Genomic DNA, 23,654 nt, shown 5'->3' with positions numbered 1-23,654 from the left:
AAATCAACAAACTGCCACACTATTTTTTTATTTATGCGGAAAAACCACGCAAGTCAAGCGGTTTTATTGCTGCAGTAGGCTTGTAACGTCGACGTTTCCATGAATAACTAGCCGGAAAATGTTGCGCATACGTCGACGCTTCGCCTTGGTGATATGCTCCGGTTTCCTGCTGGTTTTCCTTAGCCTCTATGTGATTCTCAACTTTGCGGCGCCGGCAGGCAACCAGAAAAAGGTAAATAAAATGGGTAAATCAATGCATTGTGGATAATAAGACTGCTTACCGGGTGTTCTTTTCTAAGCCCAACTATGTGGCCATTGAGGATAAGCTGATTCGGTTGGAAAATGGACTGCAGGAGCATGGCGAGGAGATGCGGAACATGCGGGCTCGCTTGGACAAGAAAACGATAGAGCAGCCCCTTAAGACCCCACTCAAAGTGCCCCGTTCCCCAAGATCAGGAGCAAAGGAGTGCCAGGATGTGGTCCAGGATGTGCCCAGTGTGGATGTACAGATGCTGGAGCTATACGATCGCATGTCCTTCAAGGACATCGATGGCGGGGTGTGGAAACAGGGCTGGAACATCAAGTACGATCCACTAAAATACAATGCCCACCACAAACTCAAGGTATTCGTGGTGCCCCACTCGCACAACGATCCCGGCTGGATCCAGACCTTCGAGGACTACTACCAGCACGACACCAAGCACATCCTGTCCAACGCCCTGCGGCATCTGCACGAGAACCCCGAGATGAAGTTCATCTGGGCGGAGACCTCGTACTTTGCCCGATTCTACCAAGATCTGGGGGAAAACAAAAAGCTGCAGATGAAATCGTAAGCACTCGGCTTTAACATAATCAATAATAATAATAATTTTATAGTGCAATAAGTTGTATAACTAAATCCAAATTGTCTAGATCTGCCCCTGAAGTATACAGTATAGTTGTTTATTGATAAAAAGCTTATTACTCTTAAATGAAATGCCTGTTAATATGCCATGTTACTGCCCCTTTGCTTGATTAACGTTTGATAAAATGTATATTATCTTAAAAAAAATTTACATTTCGCTACGGCTTTAAGTAAGCCTTAAACAGCTGCTTTTACAACAATAACATATGTTTTGCAATGTTTCTGCATACTAAAAAATCGTTTAGCTAAATACAATGTCATGTTAGCACATGTGTTGTTTGTTAAGTTCTTTGAACAGTCTTATCTAATTACAAATTAGCTTAGCACTTATTTGCACATTCAAACCTATAACACAGTGCAGTAAAAAAAATTCAGACGTAGATAATTTTGTACCAGTTTTCCTATTTTGTATAAAATATAAAGTAAATTTATTCCTGCGGAAAAAGTATTAACTATTAAACTCAGATATAAATAATATTTCATTTGGGCTACTTAAGGATTTGGTTATAACCCCTTATAAAGTTTAATTCCTAAACAATTTTTTATAAAATTATAGTAGTGCATTATAATATTTATCTCCCATATTGTTATGACCAATAAGTTATAAAGTTAAACCATAACTTTTTCAGCATTGTAAAAAGTGGACAGCTGGAATTTGTGACTGGAGGATGGGTGATGACGGATGAGGCGAACGCTCACTGGCGTAGTGTGTTGCTGCAGCTGACTGAAGGGCAAACGTGGCTGAAGCAGCACCTGAATGTCACACCCACCGCCTCGTGGGCCATCGATCCCTTTGGCTACAGTCCCACAATTCCGTACATTCTGCAAAAGAGTGGATTTAAAGATCTGCTTATTCAGCGGACACACTACTCGGTGAAGAAAGAGCTGGCCCAACAGCGCAACCTGGAGTTCCACTGGCGCCAGATCTGGGACACCAAGGGAGAGACTTCCCTTTTCACCCACATGATGCCCTTCTACTCGTACGATATACCCCACACCTGTGGCCCGGATCCCAAGGTTTGCTGCCAGTTCGACTTCAAGCGAATGGGCGCCTTCGGATTGAGTTGCCCGTGGAAGACGCCACCGCGAGCCATTGTGGAGGGGAATGTGGCAGCGAAATCGGAACTGCTGGTGGATCAGTGGAAGAAGAAGGCTGAGCTATATCGATCGAACGTCCTGCTGATTCCCTTGGGCGATGATTTCCGCTTTAAGCAGAACACCGAGTGGGATGTGCAGCGGGTGAACTACGAGAAGCTGTTCGAGCACATCAACAGCCAGGCGCACTTCAATGTGCAGGCTCAGTTTGGCACGCTGCAGGAGTACTTCGATGCAGTGCATCAGGCGGAGAGTGCCGGACAGGTCGAGTTTCCCACGCTGAGCGGTGACTTCTTCACCTATGCCGATCGTTCGGATAACTACTGGAGTGGCTATTTCACATCACGGCCGTATCACAAGCGCATGGATCGTGTCCTAATGCACTATGTCCGCTCGGCGGAGATGCTCTCCGCCTGGCACTCCTGGGACGGAATGGCTGGCATCGAGGAGCGCCTGGAGCTGGCTCGTCGGGAGCTGTCCCTCTTTCAGCATCACGATGGCATCACTGGCACAGCTAAAACTCATGTGATGTTGGACTACGAGCAACGCATGCAGGAAGCTCTAAAGGCCTGCCAAATGGTGATGCAGCAGTCCGTATACCGCCTCCTAACCAAGCCCTCCATCTACAGTCCAGACTTTAGCTTTTCCTACTTTACGCTGGACGATTCGCGATGGCCGGGATCAGGCGTGGAGGACAGTCGCACCACCATTATCTTGGGCGCGGATGTACTGCCCACCAAGCATGTGGTGATGCACAATACCCTGCCCCATTGGCGGGAGCAGCTGGTGGACTTCTATGTGTCCAGTCCCTTTGTGAGTGTCAGCGATCTGGCCAACAACCCAGTGGAGGCCCAGGTCTCGCCCGTGTGGAGCTGGCACCACGACACCCTCACCAAGACCATCCACCCACAAGGCTCCACCACCAAGTATCGCATCATCTTCAAGGCTCGCGTGCCGCCCATGGGACTGGCCACCTACGTTCTGACCATATCCGAGTCCAAACCAGAGTGAGTCGACTTTAATTTTATATATTAACATTTCTGGTTCTGTTTGTCTTATACGTCTACTTGTCTTAATTATATATTCAACAATAATGTTCACCTAAAGAATATATAGTTTTGTCATATATTATTCGATGTTGTTTTGAACGTTTCGTTTTTGAACAAATCTATAATATATCATGCAGCTGTCACTGTATCATACATTTCATGTACCATCAAATTGCTTTTTAGTGTAATGACAAAAATCAGGAACTGGAAACAATGATTAAAAACGTGTTTTTTAAATCGAAAATTTAATTAACTTAAATCGGCATACAATAAGATAAATTCGGCAAATCTATCTATTTCCAAAAAGATTTTGAGATTTATAAATTTTATAACATTCATTAATAGGAAAAGAAACAGTTGTGTGATCAAAAAAAATGTAAATTAAAAGTCATGACTTTTTATTTATTTTGCTCAAAGTAAAACTCATTTTGAAACTGAAGCTTTAGTGTTCAGAGTTTTTATGATATTTTTGTGATTTTTAATGTAAAACTTATGTTGACATAAATGAAATAATTATTTTTTATGTAATTTAAATGGTTTTCTTATTTAAGCGAAAATCTAGTGATTCTGGTTTTAATTTCTTTTCAAAAGTAACATTTCAATAACATTTACAGACACACCACGTACGCCTCGAACCTTTTGCTGCGAACAAATCCGGTCTCCGTGCTTTTGGGTCAATATCCGGAGGATGTGAAGTTTGGCGAGCCTAGGGAGATCTCGTTGCGCGTGGGCAATGGTCCAACACTGGCATTTTCGGAGCAGGGTCTACTCAAATCCATTCAGCTCGCACAGGACAGTCCGCATGTGCCGGTGCACTTGAAGTTCCTTAAGTATGGCACTAGGACGCATGGAGATCGATCCGGAGCCTATCTGTTCCTGCCCAACGGACCTGCTTCGCCTATGCAGCTCAACCATCCCGTGGTCCTGGTGACCAAGGGCAAATTGGAGTCATCGGTGAGCGTGGGTCTGCCGAGTGTGGTGCATCAGACCATATTGCGTGGCGCAGCCCCTGAGATTCGCAATTTGGTGGACATCGGCGTGCTGGATAACACGGAGATCGTGATGCGTTTGGAGACGCATATCGACAGTGGCGACATATTCTACACCGATCTCAATGGACTGCAGATTATTAAAAGGCGCCGTTTGGAGAAGCTACCCTTGCAAGCCAACTACTATCCAGTTCCCTCTGGAATGTTTATTGAGGATGCCAATATGAGACTTTCATTGCTCACGGGTCAACCTCTCGGTGGATCTTCCCTGTCTTCCGGGGAGCTGGAGATCATGCAGGATCGACGCCTGGCCAGTGATGATGAACGTGGCCTGGGACAAGGTGTTTTGGACAACAAGCCAGTGCTGCTCATCTATCGCCTGTTGCTGGAGAAGATCAACAGTTGTGCTCGACCATCGGAGGTGGATCCGGCTGGTTACTTGACAAGGGCTGCCCACAAGGCCTCACAATCGCTGCTTGATCCGCTGGACAAGTTTATATTCGCTGAAAATGATTGGATTGGGGCACAGGGTCAGTTTGGCGGCGAACATGTCTCAGCTCGTGAGGATCTGGATGTGCCCGTGATGCGACGCTTGACCAAAAGTTCGGCCAAGACGCAGCGTGTGGGCTATATCGTGCATCGCACCAATCTAATGCAATGCGGCCAAGCAGAGGAGCAGACTAAGAAGGTGAGTTTATGAGAAACACCTCTATGGACTTGCACTTGAACTAAACTTTAGTTCCACTGAAATCTTACCTAAGCATCGTATAACATTATATAACAATAAAAAGGAAGGGAACTTCAAGCCACAAATAATGCCATTAGAAGCTTCTAGTGATAATTTCAGAATCTCAATTTGCTCATAAATATAAATAGCTTTCTTTATTGTAAAATTCGTAGAAATTGTCTTATTCTCTATTAACATAAATTCTTAATGAAGTGTTACGTGTTGCAACACGCGAATTCTTAAGCATTTAACAGCAAAATGTTACAAAAAACATTCAAATAGGTTTCGAGTGATGATTTGAAAAACTCATTTTGCTATAATAAATAGATATAGATATTTATTCAAAAAAAAATATATGGCAAAAAAACGCACATAAATATTAATGTGTGACCTCCCAAAAATAATTCCTCGTTTGTTTCAATTTTCCAGTTGAATGTTTGCAATATACTTCCGAAAGCGTCACGATGTGAGCAAACTACCCTGACATTCCTGCAGAACCTGGAGCAGTTTGAGTCCATGGTGGCGCCGGAGGTGTGCCCCATGGAAACCGTCGCTTATGTGAGCAGCCACACAAGCTGATCGCCACGTGTCCTCTAAAAGGATCTTAGACACACGGAAAACAACTTATGAATCTCGGAAGCTAACTTCACTGCAATACAGGCAATCTTCGTTTAATGTTTAAGCAAAAGCACTGACTGCACCGCAAGACAATGCGTACTCCGTACTACGCAACATTTATTTATTTAAGCTTTCACACACGAGTGTTTGGAAATTCGATCCTATGGCGCAGCGGTGTGATTTTGCACCCCCTTTGTAAACTACACATTTTACTTTGTTTTCGCCTAGGTTTTTACGTTTTTTTGTGATAATCCCTCCAATCCCACAGCAAGCAATACATGTCTGTCTTCAATATCCCGCCCGGGATATTTCCAAAAAATCATGAATCGTAACTATTAACTATTAACGTTTTACTGTAATGTAGGCTTAATGATAATGACGCAACAGCAAAGTCAATGATATTAATCTCAACGTTTGTTTTGTAACGAATTGAATAAATTGAGTCTCATTTTAGAAACGACTTTTGATTGCTATTCTAAACTTTAAAAAAAATCAAAATAAAATTGATTTTTTGGTTACGGGAAGCAAAAAAACTTTTTGATAGTGAGCTTAACATATTATATTGATCTCATTATAGTTTATATAGTGTCATCTAGGCATTTACATATTTAAACCAAAAACAAATTGTTTTTCAAGCATTTTATTACCAACATATGTACATATGTAGTTTTGAAATATTTGCTTTTTTATTAAAACTTAAAATAACCAAATTGGATCACTATTAAAATATTTTATTTTCCAATTGTCCTAAGAGTGTCTCTTGTTGAGCCTTAACTGATCATTGTAACAGCGAAACAAAACTATATTGAATGGGTATTTTTGTGAAGTTTGATTATGAAATCTATGTTGTTTTGCAAGCAAATGAATCAAATTAATTAAAGTCTTAATCATAAGTTATAGTTTTAGTGCTTGAAAAAAAAGTGCAATCTTATCAGCTCCAGTGCGGTACTGTTATTGCCAGAATGACCTACAGAGAAACGCAGAAAGAGAGGAGAAAAACAAGATGGAACAGGGGAGAGGCGGTTGGAAAATGCACAATGGAAATGAAAATCCAGAATCCAAATTGAGCGTAAAGTGGTTGCTTGGGAAGCGGGAGAGCCAGAGAGCGCGAGAGAGACTCGCTGCGCAGTTTTGTCTCTCAAAATCGAAATTGTATCGTAAAGATACACTCGCGCTCTCCCGCTCTCGCTTTAACGACCATCGGAATTTTCTGTACAGAAACAGAAATCTCAGCCAGTTCGCTGTTTTCAAGTTTTGAATCCGCATTTCAGTTCAGTTGGATTCAGTCACGTCACAGAGTCAGAGCGTCAGATTCAGATTCAGATCATCGTGGTCGCCAGTGAGTTTGTTTATATGTTTGTTGCTGCCTGTGTGTTTGTTTGTCAAGTTCTGCAAAGCAATGCAACAAAAACAAGGCATCTAAACAAAAGTGGTTCAAAACAATTAACGAATAAAAACCAACCAACAGAAATAAAAACAGTGCTTTAAAATCGCAGAGTAACTGCTGCTATTGTTGTTGTCGTTGTCTAAAGAGTACTGCTGGAATTTAATTAAATTAAATTAAATCATGTACAAATGAGTGAGTGTGTGTGTGTGCCTAAGCTGCGTTCTTGAGTTGTTCTTGTTTCAAGTTCTTTTTTTCGTGGCGTGTATCTGTGTGCGCGTGTTCGTGTGCTGGTATGCGTGTGCTTTTTGTGAACTACGTTTTGTTTCAATGCCAAAAAGTATCTATGCCCTGGCATGTGCGCTCTCTATCTATCTCCATCTCACTCTTTCGCTCATGCTGGTTACATAAATACTGGTAGATGAAGAAGAAGAGGAGGAGGAGACAGCAAATACTGAAATATAAATTCATTTAACACCTGAAAATGAAAAGCCAACTGGAACAGGTCTGGTTGGAAGGAGAAAAACATGTGCTGGGTTTTCTTAATTATCTCCTTTTCCTTTTTAAATGTTACCGAAAAGTTCTTTGAAAGCAGGAATGTGAAAAAGGCGAAAGAGAACAAGAACGAGAACACCAAAAAAACGAAATTAACGACGTCACATAAAAGTGTGTCAAAGCAGCAGCTAACGCACACTACTTTGTCCCAATTTTTATCTGCGTGAAGCTTTGGCTCTCTCTCCCTTTTCTCTCTCTCTCTCTCTCTCTCTCTCTTGCGCTGATAAAACGCAACGCACACAGCGCGTATACATAATTTATATATTTATTTAAATGTTTTTCGTTTGCCTGAATTTAACAACGAGTTTTTCTCGTTATTCTAAGGCTGTTCCTCTTATTTCTCTCTCTTTCGCTCCACTTTGCTCTTTTTAAACATATGGCATTGCTCAATTATTATGTCATAAGCATTTTGAATGGCAAATTTTCGATAGAAGTTCAATACGTTCAAGGCAATATGGGTTTGCAAGCTTTTTTTTTTGCTTCTGGCACAGGAAATGCAAAAGTTGTCGTTGTGTGCAGGAACGTGCAGCAATTTTCCAACGTTTGCATGAAAAACCTAGTGCCCTAATAAGCCAAACGGGAGAGAAAAGCCCAGCGCGAGAGAGAGAGAGCGAAGTTTTCCCGCATTCGAATTTAAAAATCAATGTAGAAAATGCGCGCAAAGCGGACAAAGAAAACACGCACGAACACACACACAGATACACTCTCTAATAAGAAATGTGATCGGACGGGCACGTGTACGTGGCACACAGATACAAAAGAGAGCCACGGAGAGCGAGATAACCAGAGTGGAATAATATAATCGGAAAAAAGAGAGCGCTTTGCTTCCAATTCCATTCGCTCCCTCAGCTGCTAAAGCAAACTTGGCGTTAGAATAAAAAAAAGCACGCTAAGACGAAGACGCGCACGAAAACTGAACGGAAAAACGGAAAAAGGCAAAGGCGGACGAAGCAGCGCCAAAGGAGAGGCGTTAGCAAGCGCTAAAAATTAAAAAAAAAGTATATATTAAAAAAATTTAGCGCTAAGCTTCGAAATTTGCGGAAATAATAATCTAATCAAGAGTGTGCCTGTGTCTGTGTCTGTTTAAACCCGAGGCAACAGCAACAACAACAAAGCAGTAGCACAACAACAATTAAAACACCCAAAAAGTATAATAACCTACAAATATTAAATAAAACCCCTAATCAAATGCAGGATCCTCTACCACAACAACAACAAAAACAACTGTCGCGTCTCCAAATGAAACAATAATTGAATTAACCAATAACGAAAAATAAGAAAATAAGAAAAACAAGCAAAGCAAAGCAAAGCGAATAACGAGTAAAAAGTAAGCCTGTCGAGGAGATATATATATCCGCACATCAGCGCTTAAAGTACCATATATAGTTGTTCTTATCTATACCCACACTCAATTAATTGCAGCTGAATGCACGACTCCTTGCAGAAAGGTGAATATATTTCAAACTAGTCATAAGATCTCGGCTTAAGCATAGTTTAGCATAAGGCAGGAACTATCCAGGGGTGCTTCTCTACTTTTTGAATGATTTATAGTCAGAATTCCCCAATTCTACATAACAGAAAATATTTTTTCGTATATATATTTTTTATTAAAAAATCTAAATTTAAAACTGCAAAAGGCAACATGTTAAGTATTTGTGATTATTAAAAAATTGTATTTGTTTAGAAAAGCTTCATCAGCTGATTAACATTATAATTTTATAAGGTTTGTTTCTTTTTAACTGGGCTTACTAGATTTTTAGATATTTTGTATATAAGTATTTCTGACAATCCTATACTGCACAGTTTTCATTCCTTATTTATTTAAAAATTATAATAACAAATATTGAAAAATTCCACCAATAGAAGTCATGATTATAAGATTCAAATTAATTTTCGTACAAATTTGGTGTGCTGACTGGTACTTAATTATGTTATATAAAATTCGACCGCTTAAAGTTTGGGCTATAGAAGTTTGACTGTATTAAACGTATTCCCATTTTGCTCAACCGAATGAAATTGCTTTGGAGCATATTTACGAGTGTGGGGAATGCCTATGAATATGTACAACTGATTGCCCGATCTCTCTCTCTCTCTCTCTCTTTTTTTCCTCCCATATCTCTCGCTCGCTCGTTCTCTCCATCTGGCATGCTAATCAAAGTCGTAGCTCATCTCCACCTTCCAGCCCCCCACATTCCGCCCCCTTTGCGTTTATCTGCTCATCAATTTGCTCGTTTCATAGCCTAAACCCGACACTTGATTCTAGTTTTTTTCTTCCCCAGCTGCTGTTAAATGCAAATAGGCATTAAATTGTCCGCTTGTCTGTCGTTTCGTTTCATTTGCATTCACACACCGCCGACCTCTGGTACTCGCACTCCCACTTCCACGCCCCCTACACCACCGCCCCCGTTGCGCAATTTGGTGGGGCAGCTTGTATGTGGGTTAAACTGCTGCCACGGCTGCTGTTGCTGCACCACTGGCAAAGCTACAGAAAACAGAAACTGAAAAAGGAGGCGGAGGTGGAGAAGGAGGTGCTGTGCGCAGAGAGAAAAATTAGGATCATTTTATAAAGCAAATCTATAAAGTTTAGACAAAAAATTTAATTACCCATTGAAATTTTGTATAGCTTACAAAAAATGATTTAATTTTAGTTTGTTTGTTTAATAAGCTGTTAACATGTTTACACGTGCAATAGCAGAAAATATGGTCACTCTACAATACTACAATTTTTTTTTAAATTCGACAAAAATTAGTTTCTTAATTTTCTTGTATAAGGACGATAATGAGCCAATTTTTCTCTGTGCATCAGTTGCAGGGGGACAAAATAACTGGGAAAAATTAACCCAAAACGAAACGAGAAAAGGTTTATGTAAACAAGTACACACACTGGCCTACACACACATCCGTGTTCATGCAAAAGGCACGAAACTGCTGTTAACCTATTTGCCGTAATGGTTACGGCGGTGATTTCGACCCGGAGACTCTCTCAGCTCGGCTAATAAGCCGAGAGTCCGAGCCCCATTTCCATTTTCGAGTCGAGTCGATTAAGGGGGGCCCCCGAACTAAACTGAACTGAAGTTAAAACTGCCAACTTGGCGGTAAACTAAAGTGCTTGATGTTCTAGGAAAATTTCAAAGCCTTCGAAATTGCTTCGCAAAAATTGGTTTAATGAATCATTTGAGGATCAGAGACCGCGACGCAGTAATTTCAAAAGGGGTTGAAAATACTTGGTCATTACAAGTTTTCCATATGGAAGCTGGCAAACGAACCACTGCGTGTGGAGTTTTTGTTATTTTGGGGTGTCCTATTATCATTTTTCTTCAGGCATTGACAAAAGGGGCTTCCCATTGTATACTGCGCATTCCATAGAAACCACATTCTGTTACAGTTTGGGACATTGGAATAGAACCAGTTATTCAGCTTTTTTGAAAGCTTTTTAGCTAGATATTTCATCAAAAACAGCTTATAAATTGGCATTATAAAATGTAATTTTAGAATATTATGCAGTTTTTAATCTTTTTATACGGCTTAACAAAGAATCACGATTACTAGTAATTTTAATGACCAAAAAAATGCCCCTCTACAAACAAAACGTGTATTTGTTTTTTTTTCTAAATTAATTTTTTATGTCTTCTTTGAACAATACTGTTGATTAATGGAAGCTTAAAGACTTTTTGTGGGCGTTATGGTAAATAAGCCGCTTTTCTATCATTAAAAAGTGTGTTCCTCTATTTTAATGACCATATAATCTTACGATAACCAGAATCTCCTTTGGTTTCCAATAACTTCATTTATTAATCAGCTAATGGCGTCAGACCTGCTGTTTAGATTTTGATGATCTCTAATACACCAACTCCTCGACCTTGTCGTGCCATTCCCATACATATTAAACGAATTTTTAATTGGGAGGCTATCGACTGGGCTGTAATTGCAGTCACAGTTAATTGGCTGCATCAATTGAAAGCTATTGGAGGAGGTATGGCCGCAGTACAACAACAAAACCAGCGAACAGCAATTACAATCGCACACATCCATCGACTTTGACGCCGTTCAAGTTCACAGAACGTCATCGTGTGAAAACAAAAAAATCAGCCATAACAAATTACTTGCATTTGTAATTATGGAAGAAATACAAGTATTTTTACTTGTTTGCGTTTGCGTTTGCGAGCGTCTTCGCTGAGCTTTCAATTGAATTACTGTTAATGAAATGAATGTCTCTGGCAGAGTGACGTAACAATTTCTCCACCAGAAAAATGTGCAAAGCAAACGAAAACAGAGGCAAGCCATCATCAGCAATAAGTGAAAACCAAGGAGGGCAAACAATAACAATAAGCTATAATCTTGAAGAATTTTCTGCCAAGCAAAATACTTAATAGCCATAACAAGAATCGGTGAAAGAGAGGCTAAATGGTCGAGAAAACAGAAGGAAAATGCCCAATGTATGTAGGTCTGGCCATTCGTTCTGCAGGTGTGGGTAGCACAAAACGATGTGCATTTCTCAAGCGAAACCGTGTTGCCGTCGCCAGGGATGCGTTCTATCTAGGTAGTCCGTTCCAAGTTGTTTTTCATTTGCCTAGGTACTTATATTCAACTACACAACCTAGCTGCAAGGAAGTCCAACAGAAACTTGCACAAATTTTGCAATAAAAATCAAGATACAAATAGATATTGGATATTGTAAAAGTAGTTCAAATGCCAGAATACAAAGTTTTTTAATAAAATAATTAATCGGGGTCACCAAACCTAAAGTTTGGGAAATAAATAAAGGATGATCATAACATTTTGATCATTAATTGTTTAAGAAGTTAAACCGCAAACCTTTAATGGTAATCTTAGAAATCGGTTATGAATAGGTCAAGTATTAAACTTCTCTTCAGATTAAAAAAAATGAAGTTATCTTTTGAGTTAAACAAATGCTAGTATCACAAATCAATCAAATATTGAAACCTTCTTCAGGATCTAAAGAATTCGCCTATCGTTAAAATTATATTAAATCTATTTATTGGCATAGACTAAGATAATAAAAGAGATACCTTTCCCATCGCTGGTTTTGACTTATGTTGCTGCCGTGCTGTTGTAGCTGCAACATACGTACAGGTTTTAAGGGTGGAAGGGCCGAAAAGCCAAGCGAATGAATTACATTGTCGCCAGCCAGCATCGATTCTGGCTAAATTGGGACGCTGTTTGTCGCTCTCTTTTTCTACCGCTCTGTTGCCATCCCTTTCTCTGGGCCATTCTGGCTGCCAAAAGAGCTCTTCTGCCTGTTCTTCTGCCTTCTGCTGCAAACTGAAAACCGTTGTTGACCAGCCCAAGTGCAGCAGCAGTACAAAAACTGTCGCCCTGGCTCGCCGACAACTGGGGCAACTTTTAATTAAAATGCCAAAAATAAAGCACAACGACAAATATTTGTTTCATTGTCAGCCAGGGTTGTCAAGTAATTTGATTTAATATATCTTTTTTTGTCTTGTGCCATATTGAAAATGAAAAGTAATCACAGATGTGAAGAACAAATTGTGGCCACAACTTGACTCGAGGCCAAGAAACAAGATCTTTTATATACAGATATGTGTTTTCCTTAAATTAGAATCGTTTTTGAAAAGCTACTTGTAAAAAGGAAAACAATTTACAACTTGTTAATTAAAAAATTTAAATAAATAAATGGACGCAAACAAATTTATCTAAAAATTGGAAATTATTTTTTTTTAATAAAAGAAATTGTTATAAAAAACTTAAACCTTACATAAAATTTTTGGTTCTTGAATAAAACACCACTCAAATATTAAATATATATTTACTGCTGTTCAAAGCTTAATCGAATTTAATATAACTTTTTTAATACAATTAATTAAATGTTATACTCTGTTTAACTCATCCTAAATATGAGGCATTCTTGTATAAAAAACATTTTCATTTTAAAAATTTACTGCTGTGAAAATATTACTTTATTTAAATTAAGAGTAATCGACTCTTTCCAAACCATCCCAAAATTGAGGCATTAATTATTTGAAGATTTTTCGATTTTCCAATTTCTGGCAAAGTGGTTTATTGGATGGGGAAACCATTGACACGTTTATAGCAGCTATCCAGGCTACCGTAACACCAGGTCATAACACTCGAGCATGCCTGAGTGCCTAAGGGGAGGAATTCTGTGTAGAAGGGGCGGACAGTATACGCCCCTCGACCTGCTCACTTGTTTACTTCGACTTGCCATAAGTTCTTTGTGTTTGAGTTAGTCTTTGGCGTTTGGCTGTTCTTGGTGCTCAGCTGCTCGGCTGTCGTGTTGCCATTTGACTGCCTTCGCCTCTATTTATGGATAATTCATAGACGCACCTTGGCTGTGGCACCTGCAAACACGAATTCGATTTGATTGGAATCGTTGCTGCTGCCAGCCAGCCAGCCAGCCCCCTTTTTCAGCCAGCCCCCAAACGCAAACCGTATTGACGAGCGAGCGACCTAGCGACATAGTTTCGCAGTTTGGCTTCGCTGCCCCCAAGTAATTTACATATAGACTCACACCGATGTACAGATACAGATACAGATACAAAGATACAAGCTGCATGTCTGCCATACGCTTCATTGTTGCTGTAGTCTCTTGGCCTAATTGTGAGCTTTTGATTTTGTTTTCATGGGAAGCCCCGTGTCTCTCTGCGGATTTCGCTTGGCTCAGCATTGGCTGCATATATTTTCCCTTGGACGTGTGGATGTGTGTGCTCCTTTTTTTTTCTCTCTACAACATACATTCTCATAGGGCCATATTTATATTTGGCCATATTACGCTGCTTAACCTTCACCCATTTATGCCACGAAAATATCACGGAAAGCAAAAGAGACCGAAAAATAAAAGAAGCTAGCATTTTTGGAGTGAATTGTGGCACATGGCTCTCGTTTACTAGGTGTACAGATAGAAATTTATATTTATATGCAGTTCACAGCGATAAAGTCATATTTATAGAGAGACGGTTGCTGCTGCATTTTATGGTAACACCATGCGTATACGCAACGTGGCCGCGACTCCATTATGCAACGCACATAATCAGCGCTAATGTGAAATTCTAATTTCGTTTGCTGTACTCATTAATAATTATAATTACGCTGCCACCAGCCGCCGCAGGAAAAACCAACAACAAACAGCTAAAAAACATAAAAACAAATACCCACCAGCTGTGCAATACCACCTCCTCCAGCTTTAACTCCTGCCTGATTTTCTGTTGACTCGACACAAATAGGCGCTCTCGTCTGATATTTATAACAAACACACGCAGCACACATCATGAACTCTTACATTTCAAATACGGGCTAAACAAAAGACACAACTCTGAGCCGAGTCAACGAAATCTAAAGCCAAAATCCAAAGCAGCTTACTCCACTCGAATGAAGGCAGGGAAAACTTATTTGGTCGAAAGTTCTATATCCTAAACTTCAGAGAAGAATATTAATTAAAATCTGGCCTTTATTAAAATATTTAATGAAAATATAAAACATTTCAATCATATTATTATGCTTTTATATGTATGGTATTTTATTAAATTTTTGATTTAATCATTGCATACTAATATTAATCAATGCAAATTGAAAAATATTGAGTTGCATCTTAATTAATTGAATTTAATAAATATTGGCTATTAAAGCTGATTTGCATGGCTTATGTTTATATGAGATAAATATTGTATATTTAAAAGTGCCTGTATAAGGATGATTTTCATGGCTTATTTTTTTCTGTGCATAATGAGCGGCAAGCTCGGTGACATCCTGAAGCTACCCTTAAAAAATGTGGCTCATAAAAACCCGGCAAATATGGCCTGACTTGATGGTTGCTCTGAGGCATGGGGTTTGAGATGTGGGATGTGGAAATGAGGATGGGGTTTCTGGCTCGCAATGAGCATAAATTATGCGGACAAAGGCGAGACGCTGGAGGAGGGATTCATGGGCTTCCTGGTGGGGGTTCCAGGCGCCATGGCAAACACTCTTTCCACTTTTCTGCCACTCCGAGTACTTAGCCTGCTCAGATAGACAACTTAGGTTCTGCCATGTTAGTTGGCTAACAATAGGGAAACCCTTTTTTTTTGAGGCCGGTCACTCCCCCTGGCTTTTTTGGACCTTTGTTCGATCCGCATCCTGGGGGTCAGTGGGCGGCTTTTTTCTATCGCGTGCCATGATATTGATTTTCGCTTTCATTTTTCATGTGGCATGCAAGCAGAGCAACACAACTAATAATTGTATGCCTGCCCTGCTGCTTACATATGCGGCCAAAGTTTTCCGTTTTCCCTTTTTTTTCCCGAGGCGGAGGAAAACGCACCATCTAGTAGTGGATAGGGCGAAAACTCATTTCACAGAAGACGGCAGCCAAGTCGACTCATCCGAAAATGTGCCGCCAAAGTCAATGAGGTCGCACCTCGCCCACAAACTTCTCCTATTTTTGCCTTGCCCGGAGCTTTCGGCTTTCAGTTCGCATCAGTCTCTCATCCGCAGCGTCCTCATTCACATTTGCCAGCTGGTTAAATATGCGTCTTGTTTACTTGTTTACCTTGTGAAAGCGATGTCCTTGCCGCCGGGCCTTAAAGTCCTGGCTATAAGGAGTTGTTGCCCTCTTTCTTCCCTTCTTTATGGCATATGACATTTGCGCTTTTGTTGTATTTGCATTCGTGTTGCCTTCATTTTGCCTCTTTTGTCCAACTTCCGCTAATGCTCCTTTCAAGTGCCACGCCCCCTCTTTATCCTTATGGTAGGGGTGGCGGAAAACAGAAAAGCCCAGTGACTCCGGAGCAGTTATCAACTGCCAACTGGCTGACCCACACTCGCCAGCTATACCGCACTTAGCTCTTCCTCTGCGGCCATTGTTCATTTGATTTTATTTTTGCTGCCTCATATTTCGGTGCTTTCCTGCCCCGATTTCTATATATACTAGTACATATACCTTTTCTCCCCCAGTGTGTGTTGTTGTCAACCCATTTGGGCTGGCTGCAATTATGAATTTGGGGCAATTGTTTGGTGTGCGCTCGGATGGCTCTGATTTGAGCAAAGAGTGGACTAGATTAGACTGGCCAGATAGGCCATGTGAGGTTTAACAAGTGCACCAACGAAGAAGTGAGTGGCATATCGTTTTGTCAGATGACACCATTACTGATTGATGAGCGCATGGCTTCAGGACAAGTGTCATTGGGTTACTTATCGAGACTTTATAACAAAGCTTAAGCTTGGTTTTTTTTAATGCCAGAATTTAGTCACGACGCAAACAGGTCCGGTTCTGGAGTGAGTCACCTTTTTGCATCGATACTTATCGTAGGCGATCCCACTTTTGTTCTACACTTATTGTCCGCTCTCAAAGCCATTACTCACCTACTTGTGTGCCTCCATCAATTTTTCAACATTTTCCCCGCTGTTTTCCAACCAGTTGCCGCTCTCGAAGACGCTGACAAGCCAAACAAATGAAACATATCCAGATTAGCAATGTAAATGTTGCTTCGGAAATGTCGGGATAAATTGCCATCGGCCCTTTGTCATCAAAAATTGAGGATGCCCGAGAGTGTCGTCCTTTTCCTTGTTGGCAGGCAGGGGCAAAGATTTATCGCACATGATATTTGTCAAAACGCAGAGATAAAAAGATACACAAACACCACACACACTCGCTGATAGATACAAAACTGCTGTCAGCGCATTTGAGCTGAGCCTATGAGAAGACGATGAATGAGTCTGAAATGAGCAAACAAAGACGATGGCCCAACAAATGAGCCGGGGATTTTCGGCCCTCAAAGGAGTTTATCGCCGGCACTTGTGGCACAGTTATCCACACTCTCAAAAATCGATTTTAAAAAATAGAAAAGTTTTAAAAAGCGCTTTTGTTTTGAATCTAAAATCAAATACATTTTAACGAATACTAAAATTATTACCAACAATAAAAACCCTTCAATCGAGAAAGAATTTATTATGGTATAGTACCCTACAATTAATAATGATATATAAATAACGCTAATAATTCTAAAGTTGTTGAACAATATATTAAATATAAAATTGGTCGGTGCTTTAAAATTAATTTTGTTCGTCCTTTTAAACTATTCTTTTTAGACCTTGCTACCATACTTTTTTGACGAATTTAACCCACGATAAGAAATAAATAGTTAGTTTGTCTATACTGGTTTGAGTTTCTTGATAACTCTCTTAAATAACAAGTATAAATTGGTCCTCCTTGTTATAGTTTTTCTATATTTCGTAAGCTTGTAAGACCAATTTCTATAGGGTCTTATAGATAATTTCTTGGTTGTAGATTCCGTTTTTTTGAGAGTGCACTTAAGACCCGAAGATGGCCAAAACTTGAAATTTTATCAGCGTCGAAGCGTCTGAGACACGACCGAGTCAACAAAAACAAAACAATTAAGCGAATGGCACTGGGAGTGGGATAGAGAACGATAGATAGAGGAAGACCGAGGAGCAAAGTGCAGCACATAGCGTAAACTATTTACTGATAAGAATATAAATACACATACACAAACGCGCTGAGTGAGAGAGCTCTGAAAACGGCTGAGCAAACACTTGCAAACCCAGCGACGAGCACTCGACAGTTTGTAGATAAAGTATCTGCCAGATACTCCCGCTCTTCTAAAGGCTCTCTCCCTCTATCGCTGTGAAACTGGCTATGGCTCTCTCCCACTCTCTCTCTGGCAAGTGTTTGAATCTCGTAGATACTTTGGCCTGCCCGCCTCGAAACCCATTTCGTTTTTAATTGTTTTCAGTTTTTGAATTTAGTTGTATTTGATTTTCACGTACTCGCGCACTGTCCTCGCCGAAGTGTGTGTTATTTCAGAAGTTTCAATTTGGTGGGCAACTGCCGTTCAAGTCTCAAGTGAGTGTCGTGTCGTTAAGTGCTGGGAATCATCGCCACTGACAGTTCGTTATTTGAGAGCCCCACAAAGTGGTTGCACCCCCTAATACCCACACCACAATTCCAAAAAAAGTGTTTCGTGCCTTGATATAACATGTATGTGGCGCCCAACGAGGGGCATTTATGCAGTTATGTACAATACATACATTTAAGAGGCGCTCAAGAACTGCTTATCGGACAGCAGCACATGCAAACAACGCAGGCCTTTCAATTAGGCAACAACGCATAAATCTCTCGCTCTGACAATGAGATGCGGGTCGCGTGTCGCCCCCTTTTAAAAAAAAAAACCACCCAATTATAGTTCGAACTTCTCAAACTTCGTTCCAAACTTCTGATGTCATGCTCATTTTATTCCATATTCTGTCTCCACATTTCTCGTTGGCCTGCAAACAAGTAACTCACGAAAAGTCATAGTTTCGTCATAATTCCAGGGGCGTTACGAGTCCCCCTTTGATTGATTTAGTCGCAAAGAAACCCCATCGTTTGGGTTTGCTATCTACGTCCCTGGTCGCCCGCTTCTTATCGACAAACCAAAAAGTAACGAAAATAAACCTTATCGCCGTCGTCTCCGCTCGAGTGATAACTGTGAGTCCGACAGCGAGATAAGTTGGTGGTCCTATGTATGTAAGCATAAGCGTACGAGTGGATGAGTAAATGGAATATTTTTTTCATTTATTTTCATTTTTTCCGTTTCTCCATAAGAACTTCGATGATAAACCGGGAAGTGGGAGCAGAAATCGGTTCTTGCAGGCATCCTCTAGTTGTCGGCGAACTCGACGGATACCACAAAGGGTGAATGATTCGTTCTGTACATATGCCACATTTCTTACATAGAGAACTGGGCTCCAATATGTATTTGTTACATTAAACTTGTGCCCAGAAGCTTAGATAACACTTTCGATGCACACAATATCGCAAGTGAATATTTTGCAACCTGTTTCAAGGCATTCCTCCATCATGTCAGCCCACTTTTGCCATTCTGATTATAATTTCGTCGCCAACTATCCTTGGGATGATTGGAGAGTGCATTTCATGCTGCAGCTGTTTTCAATTCATCAACATTAACACATTTTCGGCATGAGTGCATCAATGACGTTTTCTCGTTGTTGTTCATGGCTTTTTTTCTCTAATCATTGTCAAAGCAAAGCGAGCAAGAAAAAAAGTATTTTGCTAAAAATTTTCCCAATCCCATTTGGCCCGCTGCAGTTTTCAAGGACGCACGTAAAGTGAAAAATGTCGAGCACTTTGCGTGTTTTGTGGGAAGCAGCCGAAAAGCTAAAAAGCCATGTGGCATGGGGCATGGGGCTTCTCTGGGGACTTTTGCGGGGCACACTTCTCGGAGATTTTGGTGCCAAACCGCAGCTAAATTTGATTGCCAGGTTGTCGCATTTATTATGCGATTTTTGTTCAGAGTTCTCCAAGTGACGCTATTTTCGAGCCGCTCTCCTCGAGTGGGAATTCTTCTACGAACGTCAGCGAAAGACAACAAATAGTTAACCGAAAAGCATTAAGCGAATTAATTGAAAAACTCAAATGCCAAGCCGAGGCGCAAAAGCAACTGGTTCTGTTCGCATCAAACGAAAACTCGTTCCCGCATCTCCAGCCACTGCTAAATCGATCTTTAGTTTCTTGATGTTCGTATTTGTGGCCCCACTAATTTCTTAAGTAAATGCAAATTTGTGCGACCTACCTGTTTTGTTCTCGGTGCTGCGCTGACGACAGGTGCCGCGCGCAGTGATTACACGGAACAAAAATATGGAAACAACCCACAGTCAAGATGAATTGTTAGTTTATGTTTGTTGGCAGTTTCTGTTAATATGAAAAAAAAGGAAGTAGAGGCGATTAAATTTAATGATTTATTTGCATATTTCAGTTAGCATAATAAACTTCTCAATTATAGCTTGTGATCTTTATTAAAATTGATGTTATACAGAATATGTCATTTGACTTTTATAGCCAAGTGCCTGTTTCAAAGTCATAGCTGGACCATGAATTCCAAACATCATTGGATATATAATATTCAGTTTTCTTTCTGTGCAGTGCATGCCATACAATTGCAAACGAGTATTTTATAGTACGCATTGCGCCGTGTATCTATGTATCTGGGCTTTTGCTTAGCATTGAATGTCGGTGGCTTTTGCCATCTCTTCGATTTATTGCTCATTTTGTTTTGTGGTCGCTGCTAAGCGGGCACGAACAAAAAAACAACAAACTTATTCAATGGTCAAGGTCGTTTGCAGTCAAATCGAATCCCCACCAACACAAGAAACGCACACTTGAGCCCCAGCACTATTAACAGAAATAAAATATAAATGTTTGTATAATTAAACGCCATTTTAAACAAATAAATGCGCGTTGTCTGTCGTCGCTGCAGATTTTGTTGTCGTTTTTGTGCTGGTCGCGCTTCGGTTTTTGTGTCGGCGCATTTTTAATTAGCAATGAAATCATAATAAAATAAAACATCTCATGCATAATTGAGTTGCAAGTTGGGTTTTCATTGCCAGCTTGTGAAAAAACTGGCTCAGGTATTCATAACTTACTAAAAATGCGCTGTGGGGACGGACTTGTTTAGATAGGATTTAGGTGGAACGAATTTAAATTAACAATTCAAATAGGTAGTATCAGGTTATGACTTCTATTTGCTGGCAATGCGCAGAGATTGTAACTCTTTTGCTTTACATGGTATACTTTATTGTAGAACGCTATTAATTATTAGTTTTGGATTTAGTTTTAGTAAAGTTGTTAAGTACATATGATAAATACAAATCATCGTTTAAAATGTACAGCTTTGATTTTTAAGGCTTGCTTGTTTTTCACTACAAAAAATATGCAATATTTTAGAGAATCTTTTTGTTAAAATAAACAAAAATAAACCGTGTGACCCGTTTAGATATTTTATAAAAAACAGGAAAGCTTTTATATGTTAGTAATAAGAACTTAATTTTAAAGTGAACATTTAGATACAGAGATTTCTCAGCCCTTCTAACCTGATTCCCTCACATTGGATATTTCTCTGTAGGGGGAAACTGTTTTCAAAACTATTTCTATGGATTCCTGTAATTCATTTTGTTGTCTGCTTTCAATCATATACCACATGTTCCACATTCACAAAGCTTGCTTCAATCCAATCTATCTCTACCCCCTCATCTGCCTGTCCCAATCAGTTTTGATATGTGAATGCCTTACTACACAATTCACGCTTTTAGAAGACCTACCCGGTCCACCCCCCAAAAAAATCCCGCCCGATTTCCCCCAGTCTCGCAAAATGCCTTGATCATTTTGTAAATAACATCTTTTAAGTCGAAAGAACTACAAATCAAAGCAACTTGACTAAAATCAACTCAATTGTTTGTACCTATCTAAATGTTTACTCACCTCTGTGTGTTTTAATACTCGAGAAATGCATTGCCACTCTGACAACTGTATCTATAACTACAAGTTTAATGCGCAGTACAAACCTATATATTGCCTAAATGTTTACTGTATGTATGTATATTTATTATTGCTGCATAATTCACTCATAAATATTTTTTTCTTTTTCTTTTTTCATATAAACGTTTACAAAAAAAAAAAAAAAAAAACTCGCACATTCCACCACAAAACCACAAAAAAAAAATCAAAAAACAAAAAACAAAATATATAAAACTAAATGAAACGAATACTGAAATCTAGAAGGATCGTAAATAAAGTCTAAAGAAATATATGTAGCGACGTTCACGAACTGTCACTGTCACTGTCACTGTAACTGAGAGCGATCGAAAGTTTGTAACTCTATGTGTGTGCATGAGTGGCAGCATCAGTAGCGCACCCAAGGACCAAGGACCTCATCCACATAGCCCATCAATCTCTCAGATGCCAGTGGCGGATCCCCCCCTATAAGGCATCGCATCGCATCGCATCGAATCGCATCGAATCGCATCCATTGGACAAGGACGAGGACTGCAGGACAACAGGACAACAGGACAACAACAACAACAACAACAGGACAGTGACTGACGCTTCCGGCGCTCGTTTGATCGTTCGTTCGCTCGCTAGCTCGCTCTATCGCTCTTTCTCGCTCTCTCACGCACCAAAAAAACCAAAACAGCAATACAAAAAAACAATACCAATCAAGCCAAAAACCAAATAATACCAAGCTAAACAGACGCCTCATTACCAAACATCGAACGTTTCTTTGTCGTTTAACCAAAAACCAAAAGCGAATCAATACCGAATCAATCCAATCCAAGCCAAGCCAATCCAAAACCAATCCAATCCAATCAAATCAAATCGAAAAGAAACACTTCAAACTGCAAACGAGACATAGAAACAGAACAGTAAACTGTAACAGAAACACCAAAAGCAAAAAGGCAAAAGCTTAAGCTAAGGCAATCATCAGTCAAAGTCGATAACCAAAACCAGCAACATTCAGTTAAAAATGGCCGAAGACGCTACCATGGAGACATGTCCAAGTCCTGAAATCGGCGACTCACGCAAAAGGCCACTCGATTCCGATCCGGAAAATGAACAAACTAAACGCTCACATTTCAGTTCCGGTAAGTTGACCAAAATCCAATCCAAATCAAATTCCAAATCAAATTCCGAATCAAATTCCAAATCAAATTCAAATTCAAATCAATATCGAATCCCAATTCATTTCGCCAGCAGAAGGAAGAAAACGGAAAATATCTCAATCGCTCTTGCATATCCCCATTATCGTGCTCTCTCTCTCTCCTTTACTCTCTATTCTCTGTCTCTATATATCTGTTTATATCTATCTCTCGACTCGTTATCTATCTATCTATCCACTGCTCTTTATCTTCGAAGCGTATAAATATAACTCATTGATTTGTGTTTGCCTAATGTTTTTTTGCCGATCGTGCCGTTTCCCTTCTTTGTTATATGGTCATGTTGTGGTTACCCCCTGATATATACTATATACCCAGTATCTATGATTTCGTCGCTTATTTGTTGTCTGTTGCTGTCGTTGTTGTTGTTTGTTAAGTTTCAATTAATCAGCACGAGAAATTCATTTGCAGTTTGCCCCCAATACGTTCGATGTCAGTTTGAGTTTCGCAACCGAAACGAACAGGCAGACTTTGATTCGTAATTAAGCCAGATATGGCGTATACGCCCCGAGGGCCAAAACTGATACAGCCCGGTACTTCTGGTACATTTGGTACATCTAAAAATGACAACTGGCATCTGGCTGGCGGCTGAATCTTTGCGCAGGATTTGGCGCCGAGACATCGTGGGCCCAGTTTGACCCAATTTTGGCAGTGACCTCCGCCTGCAATCTCCTGCAGCAGCCCCACCATCATCAATGGCCTGCAATTAGATACAAGTGCTAGCCCGTCCCTGGGCGAAGCGAGAGACATTTGAGCAGCTCCTCGACGAACTGCAATCTGTATGGTGATTAGCATTTGAAAGAAGTTCCAGCTCCTCTCCGATCCATTGCCAAACCCATACAGTCCGACTGAC

General features: G+C 40.2%; 2 protein-coding genes across 9 annotated transcripts in view; both read left to right on the top strand.

Moving 5' to 3' along the window:
- Positions 1 to 3: 3 nt before the first annotated feature.
- Positions 4 to 5,839, top strand: LOC128261409 (alpha-mannosidase 2). The gene is made up of 5 exons (XM_052995097.1): positions 4 to 232; positions 300 to 829; positions 1,534 to 3,006; positions 3,663 to 4,725; positions 5,194 to 5,839. The coding sequence occupies exons 1-5, from the start codon at positions 119 to 121 to the stop codon at positions 5,341 to 5,343; spliced, it is 3,330 nt and encodes a 1,109-aa protein (XP_052851057.1). The 5' UTR covers positions 4 to 118; the 3' UTR covers positions 5,344 to 5,839.
- A 773-nt stretch (positions 5,840 to 6,612) lies between these two features.
- The window catches only part of LOC128251848 (RNA-binding protein Pasilla), a 31,534-nt gene continuing 14,492 nt past the window's right edge, over positions 6,613 to 23,654 (top strand). For 2 of the 8 annotated variants that reach the window (XM_052979070.1, XM_052979064.1), the window contains exons 1-3: positions 6,613 to 6,721; positions 8,516 to 8,769; positions 21,867 to 22,729. In XM_052979070.1, coding sequence (XP_052835030.1) covers positions 22,612 to 22,729 — 118 coding nt within the window. In that variant the 5' untranslated portion in view covers positions 6,613 to 6,721; positions 8,516 to 8,769; positions 21,867 to 22,611. Of the gene's footprint in view, positions 6,722 to 8,515; positions 8,770 to 21,866; positions 22,730 to 23,654 lie in introns of those variants that run through there. The other 6 variants (XM_052979072.1, XM_052979056.1, XM_052979061.1 and 3 more) reach the window with 6 other exon arrangements.

The sequence above is a fragment of the Drosophila gunungcola genome, chromosome 3R, assembly GCF_025200985.1.
Source record: "Drosophila gunungcola strain Sukarami chromosome 3R, Dgunungcola_SK_2, whole genome shotgun sequence".
In the NCBI taxonomy this organism is placed as follows: domain Eukaryota; kingdom Metazoa; phylum Arthropoda; class Insecta; order Diptera; family Drosophilidae; genus Drosophila; species Drosophila gunungcola.
The sequence above is the reverse complement of the archived record's forward strand: the minus strand, read 5'-3'. Positions and strand labels throughout refer to the sequence as shown.